The sequence below is a fragment of the Notechis scutatus genome, chromosome 2 (genome assembly GCF_049901735.1).
Source record: "Notechis scutatus isolate UNSWTSFEM ecotype Mainland chromosome 2, rNotScu1.2, whole genome shotgun sequence".
NCBI classification, from domain to species: Eukaryota; Metazoa; Chordata; class Lepidosauria; order Squamata; family Elapidae; genus Notechis; species Notechis scutatus.
The window spans coordinates 225,760,576-225,780,377 of NC_142010.1; the positions used below are offsets into that span (position 1 = coordinate 225,760,576).

At 37.0% G+C, this 19,802-nt stretch overlaps 2 protein-coding genes across 5 annotated transcripts in view; one reads left to right on the plus strand and one right to left on the minus strand.

Moving 5' to 3' along the window:
- The window catches only part of FAM81B (family with sequence similarity 81 member B), a 45,163-nt gene extending 38,687 nt beyond the window's left edge, over window positions 1–6,476 (minus strand). For 2 of the 4 annotated variants that reach the window (XM_087958169.1, XM_087958166.1), the window contains exons 1-2: window positions 6,339–6,476; window positions 2,000–2,061 (exon numbers count right to left, since the gene is read on the minus strand). In XM_087958169.1, the coding sequence (XP_087814295.1) occupies window positions 2,000–2,043 (44 nt within the window). In that variant the 5' untranslated portion in view covers window positions 2,044–2,061; window positions 6,339–6,476. The remainder of the gene's footprint in view (window positions 1–1,999; window positions 2,062–6,338) is intronic. The other 2 variants (XM_087958168.1, XM_087958167.1) reach the window with 2 other exon arrangements.
- Window positions 6,477–17,082: 10,606 nt separating this feature from the next.
- Window positions 17,083–19,802, plus strand: part of MCTP1 (multiple C2 and transmembrane domain containing 1) — a 148,635-nt gene continuing 145,915 nt past the window's right edge. Inside the window, exon 1 of the mRNA XM_026672656.2 lies at window positions 17,083–18,098. Within this exon, the coding sequence (XP_026528441.2) occupies window positions 17,379–18,098 (720 nt within the window). The 5' untranslated portion in view covers window positions 17,083–17,378. The remainder of the gene's footprint in view (window positions 18,099–19,802) is intronic.

Consider the following 19,802-nt stretch of genomic DNA (forward strand, 5'->3'; position numbering starts at 1 on the left):
AGAAAATGAACACTGGTTCTACTTCACCATCTGCAAAAAAGAATTGTCTACTGCAGGGGTCTCCACACTTGGCAACTTTAGAGTTGTGGGCTTTAACTCCTAGATTTCCTCAGCTATGGTTTAACATTGGCTGGCTGAAGAATTCTGAGAGTTGAAGTCCACAATTCTGACAGTTGAAGTCCACAAGTCTTAAGGTTGGCTGGCTGAGGAATTCTGGGAGTTGAAGTCTACAAGATGCATATGGAAATTCAGTAAAAGTAATCCATGGATTAAGTACATCTGACTTAAAGACAACCACTAGATACAAATGGGCTGCCTTTCAGTAACAATTGTGGACAGCATTTTCTTCCTCAAGCAGAAGAACTGCTGAGGCTGCATGTGTTTAATATACAACCTATTTTCAGTGGTTCCTAAAAGGATTGCACAGCTTCAACATTTGTTAGCTTGAGGAAAGACAACGCTGTCCACCAGTTTTAGTAATGGGCTGTCCATTTGTAAGTATATATTTTAACTCAAAGGTGCTTTTTCCAAAAGGCAACTGGACTTTCTTGCTTTTTAACTTTGAAAATGTTTCACTTCTCACCCAAGAAGTTTCTTCAGTTCAAAAAAAAAGACCCCAGAAAGTCCAGTTGCCTTTTGGAAAAAGCACTTTTGGGACAATCATGACCTGGATGCTTGAGAATTTCCATTCTGCGAAAAGCTGCATGAGTCTTTGCAGTCAAGGATAAATATTTTAGGCTTTCTGACCTTCTCAAATCAATACCAATATGTTCATAATGATTACAACAATCTTGCACCCATTTGCTTATTCATTCATTTGCAGTTTGTACTTTACTTAGCTCAGCTCATTCCACCCCCCATGCATTTACTACCATGTATCTTTGAACAGATGCGATTAATCCTTTCTGTACCAGACATTTTCAACACTCAATTTTGTGGAAAGTGTTTCTTAGTGTTCCCAAATTCATACTTTAATTACATGTGTTCAAGATGTAAACTAATTATTTCTGCTAGGATAAATAAAGACCTTTGTCCCAAAAAGAATTAAAATAAAATTGAAGAGAAGTTTTCATATATTATTTAATATTGGAGCAAGTTCATTTATTGCAGTATAAATAGTATAATATAGTTTGGGAAAATAAATAATGGGCAAATGGTCTGGATAAAATCTAAGAAGCTGATTCTGCTAACGAGATGTATGCAATTTGGTCAAAAGGGCAGCCATAATAGTGGAACACAGATAAAAAACTGGAAGTTGCCATTTTATTTTTTTCACCACATCCCCAGAAACACTTTGTTGTGGGTAAAGGAATTTCCTTGGTTACCAATACTTGGAGTAGACGCCAAAAAAAAAAAAAAAAAAAGAGGAAATATTATCTTTGAGCAGTTACTTAAATAGCCTATACCTTTGGACAGCGTTCTCAAGAAAAAATATGAAGCTCTTAACTGCCATCATAAGAAAGCCATATGGTAAAGGAATTAATGTAGTTCAAACATAAGTCTTAAATAATTTTTGTTTTATAAGCTTTTTAATGTCAAAACTATGTTTTTACATGTTTCTTGCCTCAAAATGACAGAAATTATGCTCCCAATGTTTGGTGGCCCAAACTAGCTCCTCAGAGATACAAACAAACAAGAAGGTTACAGGGTTGTATGTGATTCTGGAATCTGGTTACTCATAGGACATAATTTAATGCTTTACAAAGAAGCTTCCTGAGGCTTGGACCAAATATAACCCTTCTCACAGGTCACAGCTGTGAGAAAATAGGAAACTTGTTTTCTAGTTGTAACGAATCAACTTGCGAAGCACAACTATGATTAGTTTAAATAAAGATTTATTAATGCAAGTCAGAAATGCTACTTTTAAATTATTATAGTTTAGCTAATCATAATTCACAGTTAACAAAACATGAATATTTCCAATTTTCTTCTCCTTTGCTTTTGTTTTAGTATACTTATAACTTGTGATCACTGAAAGGCTAGAATATGATTCACTTACTTCTCAGGGTATTTAACCAACTCTGCAGTGTTCTCTGTTGACATTTTTATTTGAAGTATTATCTGTTATAAAAGAAACATTTTTTCACATTCATTAAATTAATCATTGTAACCTATTAAGGTAGTAAACATCACATTATTAAATGGCTTGCAAAAATTTTAAAATAAGTCAGATAAAGAACATTAATCTTTTTTAGTTCTATTTATGTAGAACACAGTCAATGTTAGCAAGTAAGGCAATAACTGGAATTCATCTAATCAGGTGTGAGCCTACAAATACAGACTATTAATGTTAACATACAGTAATAATTATACATAGTATAATTATTTTGCTCATACTCATGTTAAAATTCAACTAATTTCAAAAAAAAAGGAAATGAAAATTTGATCTTTTCACCCAGCAGCACAACTTCTTAACACTGCTTAAAAGAAATCTTTTAAAATCTTTTTATATAGTATAGCATGATGACATTACAATGCAGAGTATAGACTAGGAAAACATAGTACTACTGGTACAAGACGATATGTGAAGATCTTTCATGTGGAACTTTAATTCTTCCTAACTATGTTCTTAATTGTGAATTTGCTTCAAGCAATGAAAAAGAAACCTGATCTGAGCACAGAAAATTATCAATTTGATAATAAGTTAACAAACTGAAACATGATTCCTAGACCAGCCACCTGAGTTTTTTTGTTTTCAGTCAGAGCAGTTTGTTTTTAATTGGCAAAGTGTAAAGGATATGTATTTATTCCACCCAACACGATTGATGAAACTGAACTTCTAGGATAACCAAATAACTTCTTTTGATTTAGTTTAGACATCTTAGACAACATGAGAGAAAGAATATCTGATAAAATAAAATTTCTATGTTATGGAACTTCAACACTGACAAAAATCTTGATCTATGTCTTCTTTAGCTATTGAATAACTTGGTTGAAAACATTTCATAAATATCTTTAGGAACTTTTTTTGGGGGTGTCTAATCCAAGTGGGAGAACATTTAAATGAGTGAAATTAGTAGTGGGTAGCACCATTCATCAAGATACAAGAACCCTATCCAGTATACACATTTCTCTCTTCTAAGATAAGAGAATGACCAGCGAGCTTACGTGAAATTTTTGTGATAGGTAATTGCTTCTATCACTTCTTAGCATCTATGGCTTGAGGTACTGTCTAATGATAGAGATAGCCCTGATAGCTGTTCATTGATATTGGTTGTACTCTTGTAGGCAAAAGTTTGAAGTTACTAATTTGATCTACCACTGCAGAAAGAGGTAGAATGTGACAAGCCAAACTTCTACCTGAGACTCTTCAGTCAGCCAGATTACTGAGCAGAGGTTTAGAAATGTTTGTTATTTTTTGTTTTGATTTATTGCTGTAAGGCATCTTCTAAATATTCTGTTCTCAGAATTGGCCTACAGAGTTGGCTTACTGCTATTGCTCACAGCTATATGACATCTGTGAACAACAGTAATAGTAAGCTAAAGAAATTGGAGGCACAAGATAAGGAAAAGGAAAAAAATATAGCTAAAACTGATTTAAACCAACATCGTTCATTATATTTCTCCAAACTTTCTATCCCGGTTAACCATGGTTGCTTTAACCATCTGTATACTGTACATTGTTTTATATCTTTCAACTGAACTCTTTCAGTTCCATTGACACACAACTTCCTCAGTCTTTCCCTTATTTTCTACTCATTCACTCTTCATTCATATATGTTAGTGATTCTCCCTTTATGACGAATCACCTCTACTTCTTTTATATTGGTCAATCACTTATATTATTTTCAATCCATATTCACTCAGGAGACATTTGACCTTATCTCTTCTTGTCTTATAATACTCCACACATACAGACAGACACACAGGAACACACACACCCCTCACAGGTGCCCTAGTCACACTACATTCAACTTTTATGCATCCCTTCATGAAGCCAACTCATATTTTCCTTTCCCCCCAGCAAATATTAATTTATCCCTTCAGATATAATACTACCCACTTTTAGCAACATTTTTGTATCTTAGAAATTGTTCTATTATTTTCCCATATTTAATCAACTTTCTGGCATATTAGTGACACTTACCTACCTGCTCCAATTTTTCATCATTAATGTAATTGTTTGTACCATTTATTATAAAATAAATTATATAACTAGCAATAACATTATTGCTAATGATTGAATGATCAATGTACCAGAAACTTTACATATAACTAGCATTTTTCTTAGAACTGTTGCCTTTCATATCACATTATTTATTTTTATTTATTAGATTATATGACCACCCATATCAAATACATAACTCTGAATGGCTAACAATATTAAAAATAACAAAAACCATATACAGGATTATGACTAGTGACTACCTATTGGTTGTCTTCTACAGAAACATTAATAAGAGAAATATCAAATTAATTAATCTCATTGGAAAACCTGACAATCATAAGTAGCAGAAATTTAAAATTCCATGAACAATATGAGGTAACTTAACTATCTTACCTCAGACTAAAGAGAGCTATGTCTATTAGTCTAACAACTCTTGCGAATGTGACTGTTATCCAGTTCTGAAAGATGCTTAAAACTGACATCGTTGTTTCCTTGGTGATGTCATGAAGTCAACATTGCATTTTTATGATTTGTGATGAAATTTGGGAACCTGTCTAGTAAAACATACTATTATAGTGGTATTTAATTGTGATCCTCCAGATGATACCATATTGTAACTCCCAGAAGATATAACTTGCTTATCTGGTGATACAGAATGCAAGGAATTTAAGCACAGCATGATCCAAAGATAATTTTTAATTCATTTGTTCATTCATTCATTCATTTTTTGGTTCTTATGCCAGTTGATTCCTGGCAATTTCCTGGACTATCTCTGAAGTTTTCCTGACAAGATTTTCAGAAGTGGTGGGGCTTTAATCAGAATGACTGGCCCAAGATCACTCAATTACCTAAGGATGGTCTAGAACAGGGGTGTCAAACTAATGTCGTCACATGATGTATTGCAACTTTTCCCCCTTTGCTAAAATGGGGGTGGCCATGGCCAGTGCGTGATGCATCTGGCCCGTGGGTTGCAAGTTTGATGCCTCTGGTCTAGAACTCTCAGCATCCTGACCACCACCTTAACCATTATACCAATGTGGGTCTTATTATTATATTTTTATCTGGCCTTTTTAATGTATATTTTGTGCAATTCATGGGGATGAATATACCTAATATTTATGTCTCCTATTTCTACAACAACAACCTTGTGAGGTGAGATGAGTTGAGACAATGAACTCCTGCTTTCTAGGCCAACACCCTCATGCAAAACTGGTTCTCTTACACCTCTTACTGATGGTTAGCCCTTAATGGGACTTCTTTTAGTATTTGCATTTCAATATTGGAAATTATTTGTTTATGTTGAAAGAGGAGAAATTAAGCTTTAGATGTTTGCTTGTTTCCATGGAATTTATATTCTTAAAATATTATTGTAGAGACAAACTCTTTCAAATTAGTGGTTAACCAGCATTATAGATTACCATTGGTACAGACATTTTCTCTTAGTCCTAGATTGGAAAATTGAAAAATATCTATTTGCCAACATGCACTGGAGCACCAGGTTAGATTATGGACCATAATATTTAGTAATGAGGCCTTAATTCTGCAATGCATTGATTAAGATAATAATACTAATTTATTAATTATATTTCTAATACCATTGATGCAAACAATTACAAAAAAAATTAAAAAATATATTTTCAACAAGTTAGCCAAGTATACATACAGTCAAGTCTTCATTCAATATTTCATCAACAGTTCTCTGGGAGGAAAATGCTCAAAACAACTAAAAGGCAACTCAAAATTCTAGTTTCTTAGCATAAAATAAAATAAATTGCCTTGTTCAGTTACATAGACAATTTTGTGAAATATGATTAATGTAATCTAGCACAACGAAACCAAATGGAAAAGCAATTCAAACACAATCAAATGAATAGAATTTTATATCATTATTTTCTAATACCTTTTCATCAAACATTAGAATATATTTGGCATTCAGTAGCCTAATTCAATTATAATCTCTTCTATAGATTACTGTGGTATTTCAAGGCCTCTGAAAGCATCCCATATCAGCAATTCTATTAGAAAAGGGAAATGAGATTGTATTTTGATTTTAATATTTAGTTTTGTAGAAAGCTATAAATCAGGCACAATAATACTTTCCGAAAAGCCTAAATCAAAGCCGGGGAAAAAAAAAGCCCTTTATATTTCAACTGAATCTAAGATGAATGTCCACTCTAGTATTCTCAATTGCCAGGAAGCTGTTAAAATGTTATTAAAAAATGAGCAATACCTGCTGGAACACTTGATAGAGGACCTATCATACATCATTCTGGGTGAAATTCAGGAAAGAAAAACTGTGTGATTTGTTTTTCCCCCCATTTATCATGAAAGGCCGCAGATAGATTCCACAGCACCTAGCACTGTTACTAAACTCCTTTTGTTTATTTTATGTCTCTAGGCAACCAAAATGCCTACTTTCAGTCCAGGAAGTAGGAAGGAAAGCTAAGAGCTCCTCCCAAGTATGAGTGACTGTATATTTGCTTTTAATTCTGTGTTCTGAATTTTGCTCCTCTGGAGCTGGCACACTCTTCTGCCACACAGTTGCTTTCATCCCTAAGGCTAGATAGATCCACCATCATTATATCACTCTAAATAATAGAGAAATGATTCGGTATTCTAGGAAGGAAATTTCTATGGCATCCTACTAAGCCATACTGCTAGAAACACCTTCTCTCTCTCTCTTTTAATAATAGAAACCTACACAAGTTATATTATATTATACATATACATATTATAATAGAGTGGAGTGTGTGTATTTTTGTGCATTTATCTCCTGTAGATTACAGCTGAAATTACACGTTTATCTGGGCAGGCTGGAAAAGAAGGTTTGCCACTGTTCCTACTAGCCCACTTATGAAGTTCTAGTGACTAGGGTAGCTGATTATTCAGTATACTAAGGATAATACAGCTCCTGCTATTGCAACAGGTTTAGATACAATAAAAACAAGATTTCTGATATGCAGAAATCTAGCACCAATAGAAATAATAATTGGAAACAGTACAACAGCCAGGGGTAGATTATAAAATGGGAAGGGAAAAAAAGGAAGTTCATCAAATTCTCATTACTTGTCTCTTTTTCAGTTGAATGCTTTGATTTGTAGCAGCAACCAAATTTTAGCACTATCTTTATTCATTATCAGACTTCTCACCATTAATACATTTCTTAAGAGAAGCATGAAATACAGTTGTCGATGCAATTAGAATGCAAATGTCCATCCAAGTGCTATTCTTTGCTTAGTGCAGAAGAAATTTGAAACAACAACAACTGCTGCTGGGCTAATACTGTAAAAATTGCTGTGCTAGTTACTCTCACTGATTAAAATGGCATGGAGGGAGGGGGGAAAAAGAATGTGGCAGTGGTTCAGAGTAGAATATACACTGCCAAGAGCAAGATGCAATAAAAATGCAGCATGACATCACAAAGACTGTAAAATAGGAGAGTAACGATGATAGGACTGGTTAAAAACAACTTTGCATTTTGAAGGCTGGGTCTCATCCCTTTTAAAGGGATGGAATATATCAGCACATCTAACTGTTAAAATTATTGGGGATGTTCAGTTCTTACTGGACCAGAGGAATAAAAACAAAATAAGCCAATAGGCAAAAAGGCATTGAAAAATAGAAGTTTGGTAATTCTGAATAGGTCCTAATGCACTTAGCACAGTATGAAAGAATGTATATCTTTGGGCAAGGATGATAGTAATGAAATGTTAAAGAAGGAGAAAGGACAACACAGTCTTTAAAAAATTGAAAGCACGAGAAACAAACTCACAATAAGTCTATCTTATAATAATAAAAAATATTCCTGGAATCTTGCTGGTTCTTTTTCTTAACCTTGCCTGTCTTGAGGAATTGACATGAAGAGATGAGACTTGTTGATAAGACCAAAAGCAAAAAGTATGAGACCAGGAACTGTGTTGTTGTGCTCACATCCAAAGTTCAGAAACAAGTCCAAGGACCCCATCACCACTTGAAAATGAGAAGATTTAACTGTAGAAGTATTAATAATAAAGGACCTAACTGATTTTCCAGTAGCTAATCTTCTTTTGTAGCTAAACCTTACTTTGAGTCTTCTATTTGTTCCTGAATGCTGGTTGTGTTTTTAAAGAGAGATTTATTACAGTGACCTTGGTGAAGCTCTGACAAGAGAGTTGGGACAGCTCCAAATGTTAGTTCCAATGTCTGGCAGCATTAGCTGCCCTTGGCTGATCCCCAAAAGGATCCAACATGATTCACATTTACTGTAGATGGGAGACCAAAGGAAGAAAAAAAGATGCTGGAAGAAAAAAAATGATCATGTCTTGCTGCCAAGAAAAATTCATGGCCGTACCACACTACAGAGGAATTATTGACCCTGTCACTTGTACTTCTATAACTGTCTGTTTGGCACAGCAGCCAAACAAGACAAATGCAGACTCCAATGGATAGTTAGAACTGCAGAAAAAAACAATTGCAACCAGCCTGTTATCTTTTTTTTTGGGGGGGGGGGGGTCATTCCACACACAACCGGCTTACTCTTTTGATCCTAAGGTGCATGCAAATGGACAAAAAGAGGCTCCCCGATCCATGTCTGTTGAACGCATATAGGTCTATGTAGGACCTGAGTATAATTTTATTTTATTATATTTGACTTCCACTTGTTTACAAGCTGGGTTTAAATTCTAGTTTCAACTCCTGCTTTGGGTACCTCTATAAGGGAATAAAAGCATAAGCAGAAACAAATAGACACAGAGTCTCCCCCACCCGCCATCCCCCACCAGTCTGTTGAACACCTAATTCTCATAGTACTGTCTTATGTATATTTACCCATGTTGTATGGGTGGAGTATTATTATTATGCTTCCCATCTTCTTTACTATCCCATCTTATTGATATTGTTATTATGATTATCATTATTCTGTTGCTTTGTATATATACTGAGAGCTTTTGCAAATTCCTTGTGTGTCAAATCCCAGTTGGACAAGAAAGTATTCTATTCTATTTTATGTAATCAGAAACTCAGCTTGAGGGAAATTTCATTTACTTTTATGGTATGCTAAGCTGGATGATTCTTGAGATGGAACCTGCTGTTCACCTAACTGCATGTCTACATATATATAATCCACATGATTACAGAGTTCAGTCTTGAGCTATGGTATCCAAGGCAAATTGTAGCTTGGTCATTCTGTGCATCTAATTAGATAATCAAGGTTGGTCTTCTCCTGTTTAATGACTGCAATAAAGTTACCTGATTTGATCAAGGTTAGTCACACTTTATCTGAATTCCATTCTTTCTTGCTAACTGCAAAATCTGGAAAGGTGCTGTTTTCTGTTTTTAGAGAGGCATAAATCTATCAATATACCAGAAACCATTGTTCATATTTTTTAGATCTTAAGTTAGCAAAATGAAATATATACCCTTGCACTTAGAAGAGGAGTGTTTTGGACAGATGAACTCTGTGCACCATGTACTTAATTAAAATCACCAGAGCCTTGGTTTGGGCTTAAGAGTGCCATATATTCTTCTTGAATCTAATGCTTTCAAATTGAATGTGATATATTTAAGTTCTGAAGCAGACAGATGGGCTGTTCAGATTGGATTTTGGTATTTTGAATTCCCACAAGATTAAAATTATTGGGTTTTTTTCCCCTTCCTCATTTGAATGAATGAATGAATGCTAATGAAACTATAAATGGTGTTTTTATGATTGTATAATAATTTTTTTTCTGGGGTGAGTTATTTGCTTCCATTTTAGACTATCTTTTTCATCTTTTTCAATCAAATATGCTTTTTGGATTCTTTCTGTGTCCAACTTATTTATAAAAGTGTTCATATATTTCCCCCTTCACTTTCCAGCTAGAACCTATTTTGCAACAATGAAAAAGAAAATCAAATAAGTATTACATTTGTTCACTGTCTTTTATACATAGCAAAATCAAATTCTGGTATTTTCCAAGCTTTTTTGAAAACAATAAAAAATGAACTAGCTTAGCTTAGCATCTGTTCATAAAATGTTCAAAATAGAGATAATTTTATTACGCTTTTCATTTTTCTGTAAACAAGGAGGTAATGTATTGAATTGGCTTCGTTATTTATTTTCCTGTGTTTGGGTAGCTATAGCCAATGTTTGCCTTTTTATTATTATTATTACAACAGCAATCTGTAGTAGCACCAGCAGTCTTTATGTACCTTCTTCTATTCTCTCTCTTGCTACTTTTCCCTGTTAAGAATTTTAGAACAAAGAAAATAACAAAAATGTGATTTAAATGAAGTTTCCGGTATGGAACACTATGTTTTTATAAATGCCACGGTAAGCTTACTGGTTTTAGAGTTGCATTCCAAAGAGCAAAGAGAAAAGCAAAGCTCAGAGAGTATATTTGAGACAAGAAAATTAAGAAAGTTGCTCCCTAGCATTTTTCAAAGTATATCAATAGTGATGAAAATACCTGCTTTAGCTTGGCAAGATTTTTGTCTACAGGTGGAGAACAATAAAAGACACTGTTCAGAAGTAACTCTCTACTGGTCTTTCTTGGTTCTTGGGCCCTGACAGTTACCACATCCTTTCCCCTTTGTTCTTACAAATTTGGCATTTTGCTCATCTTCTTTTTTAACGTTCCCTTTTCTAAATTCCATTTCTATTCCTAACACTCTGTTCTAGGCCCATATAATTTATCTTCAGATTTCATGTATGGTCACTTTTTCTCTACACAATTAGCTTCATTAATGTGAGAGCAGAAAATTTCAGACATTAGCTTAGAATATCAAGCACAGACCGATTAACCAATTATAAGTTTCAAGTATCAACTGTTCTGAGACAGAATATACAGTCTAGCTAGGGCTTTTCTAAGTACAATTCTTTTGAAATTCCTCCAACTATGACCAGCTTCTTTTGTCTCCATATTATTTCTTCTGCTGGTATATTTGCCATGTTGGTAAGCAGAAAAAGATAAATAGATATGCATTACGTTTTCGATATTCTATCATGAAAAAGAGAATTGAAAGGGGCACAATTGGTCTTCTAGCCAAGTCCTTTCGTTGTGATTCCTAAGACATCTTTCCACAGCCATTTTTCAAGCATCCATAAATAATTTTTATAAGCATATTAAGACAATATTGTTTCTTAGAATATTTTTACCCCATAGATTCAATTTAAGTATATATTTTTGGATCCTGACTTTTCCAGAGACTAGAAAATACTTGAGAACAAAAGAGGATTTGGGGTGGGTACGTTCACACATGATACTAGCCAGCATGTTTTAAACATGGTCTGTTGGGCAAGATATATTGACTTGGACTACAGTGACCTGGACCACACATTTGATGAAAGCCAGAGATCCACACTCACCCATAAGAATTCAATTGGTGACTGTCATTGTTTTGCAGCCCAATTTCCTTTGTCAGAATAAAATTGTACAAGAGTGTACTAGATATACAATTTCTATATCTGTGGAGGAAAGGTTATATAGAAATCAAGCTAAAATCAATCCGGTACATTAAATCATAATTCAATTATGAATTAAGTCAATATATAATAATGGCAATAATATTGAATAAGGAATGGAAAAACTCAAGTTAAAATTCCGTTTATGCTAAGTTCACTAGGTTATATTAGGTTGGTCATCATTGGCACAGTTTTTGTGAGGATAAAATGGGGCAACAGAGCAGAGACAGACTGGCACTTATTCATTCTCTTTAGGGAAAAATAGGATTCAATTACAGCAAATAAAATTTTAGTTCACTTGAATTTCAAAAAGATAAACATACACGGGATATCTCCTCACTGTAGTCTTCACTTCAGCGGGTGGTAGCATCAGGCTAATATTGGCTTGGTTGGAAAGGCAACTTAAATCAATAGACCCAAAAGTCAATCTTAGTAAGACGGCCCAACCAACCAACCTTTAAAAAACAGCAACCACAGATCAGTTCAACTAAGCAGTCCATAATCATAAATATCACTGAAAGCCAGTGATATTTAATTTTTTTTACTACCGGTTCTGTGGGCGTGGCTTGGTGGGGGTGGCAGGGGAAGGATACTGTAAAATCTCCAGTCAGAGGTGGTATTCACCGGTTCTCCAAACTACTTAAAATTTCCGCTACTGGTTCTACAGAACTGGTCAGAACCTGCTGAATACCACCTCTCCTGAAAGCCCAATATAACGAAACAAAAGCTAATGTGAACAATACAGAATAGGGACCCACAGATATTAGAATAGGGACCTTCAGTGTTCCCCCTTGTGAATAATGCACAGAACAACTCCATCTAATAAGGAAATTTGGTCCTGAAGGAACATGTAGAGCTTTATAATTTGAAACCAGCACTTTAAACTAGGATAGATTGGCAACCAGAGCAGTAATATTGATGGAGGAGAAGAAATGTTATTTCAAAGAGTGTTGATCCATAGTGAGTAAAGAAATGTCTTCAAGCCTCCAGTATCAAGATATGCATTTTATTTATTCCAAATATTTTTCTTTCTTATTTTAACCAGAATTCCCCAATCTGTTGCTTTGCAGATATGCTGGATCCACTTCCACAGTTTCGCAGAAAGGCCTTTAACTGTGCTAACCAGCAATTTTTGAAGCTGGAATGCAGCACATTGAGAGAGGAGGCTGGGGAAAGCTGTGAATAGCTAATCTTAAAAATGTATTGCTCAGCTACGTGTAGGTCAATCAGAATAAAGTTGAACTTGTATCATCAAAATAACCTGCAACTATGTGTTAATAAAGTGTGTGTGTGTGTAATTTTAAGTTTTGGCAGAAGTTAAACTCTGACAAAAAAGTTCTGCTACATCCAGTCCTCCTTTGGTCAAAGTAAAAAAAACTGTTGATCAGATAAATAGCATGACAGTTAATAGCCTGATACCATAGTTATATATCTCAATATTCACAGCAATATGAAGAATGATAATGATTGAATGTTTGTTGGCAGCAGTTCTATGTTAATGTTGAAAGTTAACGTGGACTGCTTTTTTTTCTTTTTGCTTAAACATGTTGAAAAATAAAAAAGATTTCATCTTACCATCTGTCAAAGTAGTTTGATTCTTTTTCTAATTGGATAGAGGGTCAAAGAGATGCCTACAGTCTAGGAATACATGTTTGTATCATGTTCTCCAAATCTGTTATTTCTGGAAAGATTTTCATTATCTGCAAGATCCTTAAAGAAGTTACAGAAATTAGAAATGTCTCAATACCATGGTGGCCCACATATGGGTCATAAAATGTAGGAAACTCCCAAAGGTTTCTATTCATTTAATTTGGGTCTGAATCACATCATGATAAAATGAAGAAGTAAACCAGATGGGGTTTTTGTTTTAGTTTGCATTTATTTGTTTAATTTATCTGTTATCCATCTCACCATCCAAAACAACTCTGTGCAACTTTTAGATTTTTGTATAGATATAGGCAAAAAAAGTTGGGATGTAGCCATGGGTTTGTAGTCTTGGTCATACTAAGGTCTTACTGGAAAGTAAATTTGGCCTGTTTTGTATGAGGGACAAATTACATTACATTCAAAACATTCTGATCAATATGAGTTGGTTACCATAACTTTTTTTTAATCATTCTTCCCTATAATTTACTATCCTTCTGAGCCAGCACTCCAAACACTTGAAGATGTCTGGTTGGAGAAGGCTGCTGCAGGGCTCCAAAATATTAATCTTAAAAAGTATTTTAAAAATTAAGCTCATATATATAACAAGCAGTGACCAAAATTTCAAAATAAATAAATGCATTTATTTAGTACTTTGCACTGCATGAATTCAAAACGGCTAGTCTTACGCAGCATGTTTAACTTGATTACTGAAGTAAACCCTTTTCTATGATTGCACATTTGTGGACAACCCAATTCCTGGAAGATTTCAATGGTTCTTTTACTGGAATTATTAAAATTCTATTAACACACAACCATCAAAAAGTACCACAAATGGAATTATTTATTAAATTGTAACCTAAAAGTTACTTTTCCCTAGGAATCCATACTGAAAAGGCAATGGATATCTGAAGATACAATTAAATTGAGATTTTTGTTTCTTCATCTTCAACATTTTTTCTTGCTAAAACAAGTCTAATCCATTATCACCACTAGAACATGTGCAAGAGAGCATGTTTAATCAGTAGAAGTCAGGAAACATCTTAAATGGCTATATGCTATTATCTGCAGGCTTCCAAATTATTGAGCAATCTTGTCCCCTTTTACAACATTCAAAGATAAAAACTGAACACCACAGCCTAGAGTCATGAAATGAATAGCTGCAGAATTCAGACAATCAAGGGAAGAAACACAATAAACCAGAATTATAGATCAAAGACTAGAAAAATCAAGAATACCACTTTTTAGAAAAATAAACCATGTGTAAACAGTCAAGCAGGAGGAGTAATTATGGAGAACTTATTTGAGGAGGAGTAAGGATCTTAGATCTTAGATACAAGCAAATGTAAGAAATTCAGAGAAAAGAAGGTGACTGTTCCAGATGAATGGGGGTGGAAAATAAGAATATGTATAATAGGCATGTAGGAATCTGATGAGTCTTGAATGCAAAGACGAAGTTTATCTGTGCTAATGGGGAGAAGGAAAGAAAAACTGGAAAAAGAAATTGTGAAAAAATAGCATGAAACAAACCAGACTATTTATTATCCATTGTTTCCCAGAACTTAAGGCCATGCAAATTAACATAATTGTTCTCAATTTTTCTTTTGTAGGAGTTGAAGAAACAGATGGGATTTTATTGACTTGGTTCATAGACAAGAATAATTGTTGCTATATATTTCCTGTCTTAGTGCTTAAAAATTATTATAATTCATTTATTTTCACATTACAGTGGCAACTTTTGGCAACTAATGTAAGATTCAAATGAGCATAATGGAGTTTTGAATTTGGCCTCCATCAAATTCTGCATCCTGCAATAAATGTTTATTCCAAATGTAAACTTAGTAATTGTTAGTAATTGTTTAGCCTTCCCAGACTATGATAATGCTGAAATCTGACTGCACATGAGTTGCTTTATTCAGACTCTTACCATGCCTTACAAGGGTGTGGAAAAAGCAAAAACTATTTTTCTCTTCCTACTTTTATTTCAAACTTCTAATTTTCCTCTCAATAGTTGTAATAGAAGGGAAGGTATGTTTGATAGTTTCAATGTTGGCATGCATTTTTCCAGTACTAAGGGTATATTGGGCAAATGGGAAGATCCACACTCATTCACTGATTCTAATTTATTGCATCTTCACTATAAAGTCAATAACCAACCTTTCTTAAATTCCACTAATGAGACTGGTAAAAAAAGTATTTTTATTAATTAATTTTATTTTAAGATAATAAGACATATCCTTGTACATCACTTGAGGTCATGTTTCAGTTTGACAGAACATGGTCTCTTTAAAATGCAGTTAGCCATCTTCCTATGTCCTATTAATAAGGTTGCATTAAAGGACTTGCAGTTTTTATTTCTGTAGGAAGAGTATATCGTATAACCTCAATGCTGAGGGCAGACTATGATTCAAAAGCTCTTGGACAAGCAGCACATGTGACTGAAAAGTCAGCTATGGTAGGGCTTCTTATCACTTGAGATTTACAGAGATAGTTTGCCTGGAACTTTGCTCCCCGATATTTGCAAGTTAATCATCAGGAATATCATAAGTTAAAAATAAAAGACTCTGGTCTATCTATGAATAGGGAGTATAATTTTAGTTTAAATAAAAATTCTGAATTTTCTTCTCTTCCCCAACTTCCCAAAAATACAGAAGCTGACATCTCTAAGATAATGATGTCTCATTTTTTGTATAATGACTCATTACTCAGAAATGTGACAGCAGTTGGCTGCAAGAGCAACAACATAATGCAACATTAAGTGCTTTTTGGGAATTGTGTAGCAGCCTTGCACCTACAGGAAAAAGAAAGGGTGGTTGGAATGGAATGAGGGTGGCCTAAAAAAAAAAAAAAACTCTCTTTCACTAAGCCCTAGGCCTCTCCCTTCCTGTTCTCAAACACTGTACTGCCAGATGGAAGGATTTGTAACTGATGAACCAGCAAATGAGCTTGCTCTTTTCAACTGCAGCCAATTTCATATAGTCAGCTAGAGTCCTCAGATTCAAAAATACTGGTAGTATATCACACAATTATGTTCATCTATACTTAACTGATTAACTGGTTCAGTCAATCAATTCCTTGGATCTACACATGCTCAGCAATCACAATTAAACCAGCCAAGACCTATACTGGATCTATACATTAGCCCTTGGGATTTAATTAATTCTATTTGCTGGGTTTTCACAACAGACTGAACCATAAAACATAAACCCATCCTGCAAACAGAACTTGTCTGTCTCAATATACTTTCCAGAGTGCTTGGCATGTTTTGATGCTAGAGGGGCAGGATTTGATCTCCTACTCAGTTCTAGCCTTATCAGGATAAGGCCTACGATAAATTTTTTTATATCTATATATGTTGGTAGTATAAGGTAGCATCCATCCCTAATTGGCCTTCTTGGAAAGGCTGGGCTTGTAGGATATTAAATGACCACAAACAAGACAACTATTTAATATTTAGTAGTGTTGGGACACAACCCTGTATGATTAGGTAACGGGTTCATGTGTTCTCCGAACTCAGGTAATTGCTCGGACAAATTGGTCAGGACAACGTTGTGTAAATGCTGCCAGGGTGACCTAAACCAACACCTAAAGATAAGGTTTCACAGTGATGTTTTGAGACACGCTGCATTTACTTTTAATTTTCTACCTGCTAGCCTTCTGAAGCGGGCAAACAACTCCAGAGGAACTTTTGTAAATTCATACAACTCCGAAGTTATATCGTAAAGCATTGTTCTTCCACGCCGATGAAGTTTAATTCTGACAATTGTCTTATACGGTATATTACTTTCTCCGCTCCTGTTGCTTTTGCTGGGGTGGGGGAGATTTTAACAACGCCACCCGATAATCTGCCCCACCCCTCCCCTGCAAAGCGAGTCTGCGCGGCCGGTGGGGACAGCCTGGAGGAGGAACAGTCAGGCGCGTCAGACCGAAACTTCGGTAGCTCTTCTCCCTGCCTGCCATGCTCCGAGCCGCGGTTCCTCTCTTCGTGATTGCAGACGCACCGAGAGCGGGAGCCCTCCAGCCGCCCAGCCCCTAAAGCGGTCGCCAGCTGCGATAGCGAACAAGTGCAACCTCCTCCTTCGGGCGGGACTGGGTTGAAGCCGCCGTGCGCTGCTGCTCTTCCAGCCTCCTTGCTTGCAGCGGCAACGGGGTTGGTGGAAAAGGCGGAGGCGGAGGAGGAGAAGGGAGGGAGGCGGGGAGAAGAGAATGGCAGCAGCCGAGGAACCCGGAGTGGCACCAGCAACAGGGAGCAGCAAGGCCGGTGAAGGGGAGCCGGCGGCGTCTTTCCAGAGCCGCCTGTGGAGGAGCCTGCAGCTGGGGGGCAAGGGCAAGGGCAGCGGCAAAGCGGGAGGCGAACGCCGCAGTGCGGACACTTCGCCGTCGCTTCCTCGGAGTCGCGCCATGGAGCAGCCGGCCAAGGCGGACTTGTTAGCTGGGGGCGGCGGCGGCGCCAGATGGGGCGGCTTGAGGCGTCGCAAACACGTGCTGGACCGCGTCTTCTCGTCCTCTCAGCCCAACTTGTGCTGCTCCTCCGCAGAGCCCCTGGAGGCCGTGAGCGCCGAGGCCGGCTCTGCTCTGCGCCGCCTCCGCGAGCATCTCCTTCACCATCCTCAGGGCAAAGCGGGGCAGCAGCAGCAGCACGGCCGGGGGCCCGACGACCCGCCCGCTTCTCCTTCCTCGGCGGCTGCCCCCGAAAAGGACCGGGCAGTAGGCGGGGATGGAGCCCTCAGAGCCGAAGCGCGGGAGGAGCCTCCGCAGCAGCCTCGACTCGGGGCTCACCTGTCCCATCAGAAGAGCTCTTCTCTGCCCGGCAACACCGCCTGCCTGGAGCAGTTGCTTCAAGACTCTCCCGCCAAGGGCAAAACCAAAGGGCCGGAGGGCAGCGGCAGCCCGGCGGGGAGCCCTCGTTCTTCGAAGCTATTACAGGCAGGTGCTTTACAGTAGTATCTTTGCAGCGGGGGATGAAGGAGATGTTTAGTTTTGTGTGGACCAGGCTGGCTGGGGAATTCTGGGAGTGAAAATGCCCACATCTTATTAAAGTTGCAGACTTAAATAATAGTTGTTTTCCCAGTAGTTTGTTTGTTTTGGGTGGGGAGAAGGGGAATGGGATGCTAAGAAAAAAGATAGAAGTAGTACAGCTGGTCCTCGACTTACTATTGAGCTCCACGTTTCTGTTTTTAAGTGAAACACTTGGTAAGTGAATTTTGCCCCATTTTACAACTTTTCTTGCCACGGTTGTTAAGTGAAACATTGCAGTTCTTAAGTTAGTGATGTGGTGGTTACTTGAATCTGGCTTCTCCACTGACTTTGCTTGTCAGAAGCTTACAAAAGGTGATCCCGTGACTGCAGGACATTGCAAATGTCACAAATATGAGTCAGTTGCCATGCATCCAAGTTTTGATCATGTGACCATGGGGATGCTGCAGCGGTTATAAGTGTGAAAATTGTCATAAGTCAATATTTTCAGTGCCGTTGTAACTTTGAATGTTGCAAGTCTAGGATTACCTGTACTGAGAAAACAAGAGTTCCTAATGGAAAATACAGCTTGTTGACTGTCCATCAAAGATGTTGTGATTAAGCTGAACTATACCATAGGACTGTTTCCAAATAAGTTGCTAGTCTGTCTTGTTAGCTTTCCTTCTCTTTCTGTCCTCCTCTGAATTATGTACTTTAAGAGAATGTATGAAGCAGCAGTCATTTAATTTTTATAGTGCAGGAGTGTCAAACTGGATTTCATTAAGGGCTGCATCAGGGTTATGTTTGACCTGGGGGGGGGGTGAGGGGGCGTGGCCAGCTTGACATCACTCATGTTGGGGGGCACCTGTGGTGGCCAACTGCTAAGGCAGGACTTGCCTGAAACCCTCCCCCACTTTCATTATCTCCTTCCTTTCTTTTCTTCTTTTTCCTTCCCTCTTCATTCTCCTTTCTCTTTCCTTCCCTTTTCCTCCCTTGCTCTTTTCCAATCTTTCATTCTTTTTCTTTGTATTTCCTCTTTCCCTTTTTCCTTTTCTGTCCCTTCTTGCATGCTCAAATGCAAAAAGGGAAACATGTCTTCTTTTGTTTTATTCTTAGCTGCCCCGGGCCCTGTTTTCGCTGGCAGAATGCTGCAGGAGGCCGTTGCAGCTGAAAATGGGGCCCCGGGGGCTACACACGGTCCTCCTGAGCTCCATTTGCTGTTTCCAGGCTGGTTCCGCGGGCAAGATGTAAGCATCCTGCAGACCAGATCCGGTCCACTGGCCTTGAGTTTGACACCCCTGTTCTAGTGCAAAAGAAAGGACTTGTTTGTTTCACACCTGCTTATTTTCACTCCTGGGTATCCCACACAAATCTAGGTTTTCTACTGGATATAGAGAAAAGGACCAGGTAGTAGGCGGGGATGGAGCCCTCAGAGCCGAAGCACGGGAGGAGCCTTTAAAAAGGTTCAAAAATTCAACCTTGACAAAGATATAATTTGAGTGCCTAACAGTATGTAATTCAGCTGTGTATGTAACATTTAAGGGAAGGGATTAGATAAATACATTTTTAAAATTTGTGAAGTATTTGTAAAAGGTCCCTTATTTAGTTAGAGTATGTGGTAGTATATCCAAAGTAGTATATATGATCCATCCAAAGAACCAGTGGTAGTTTAAT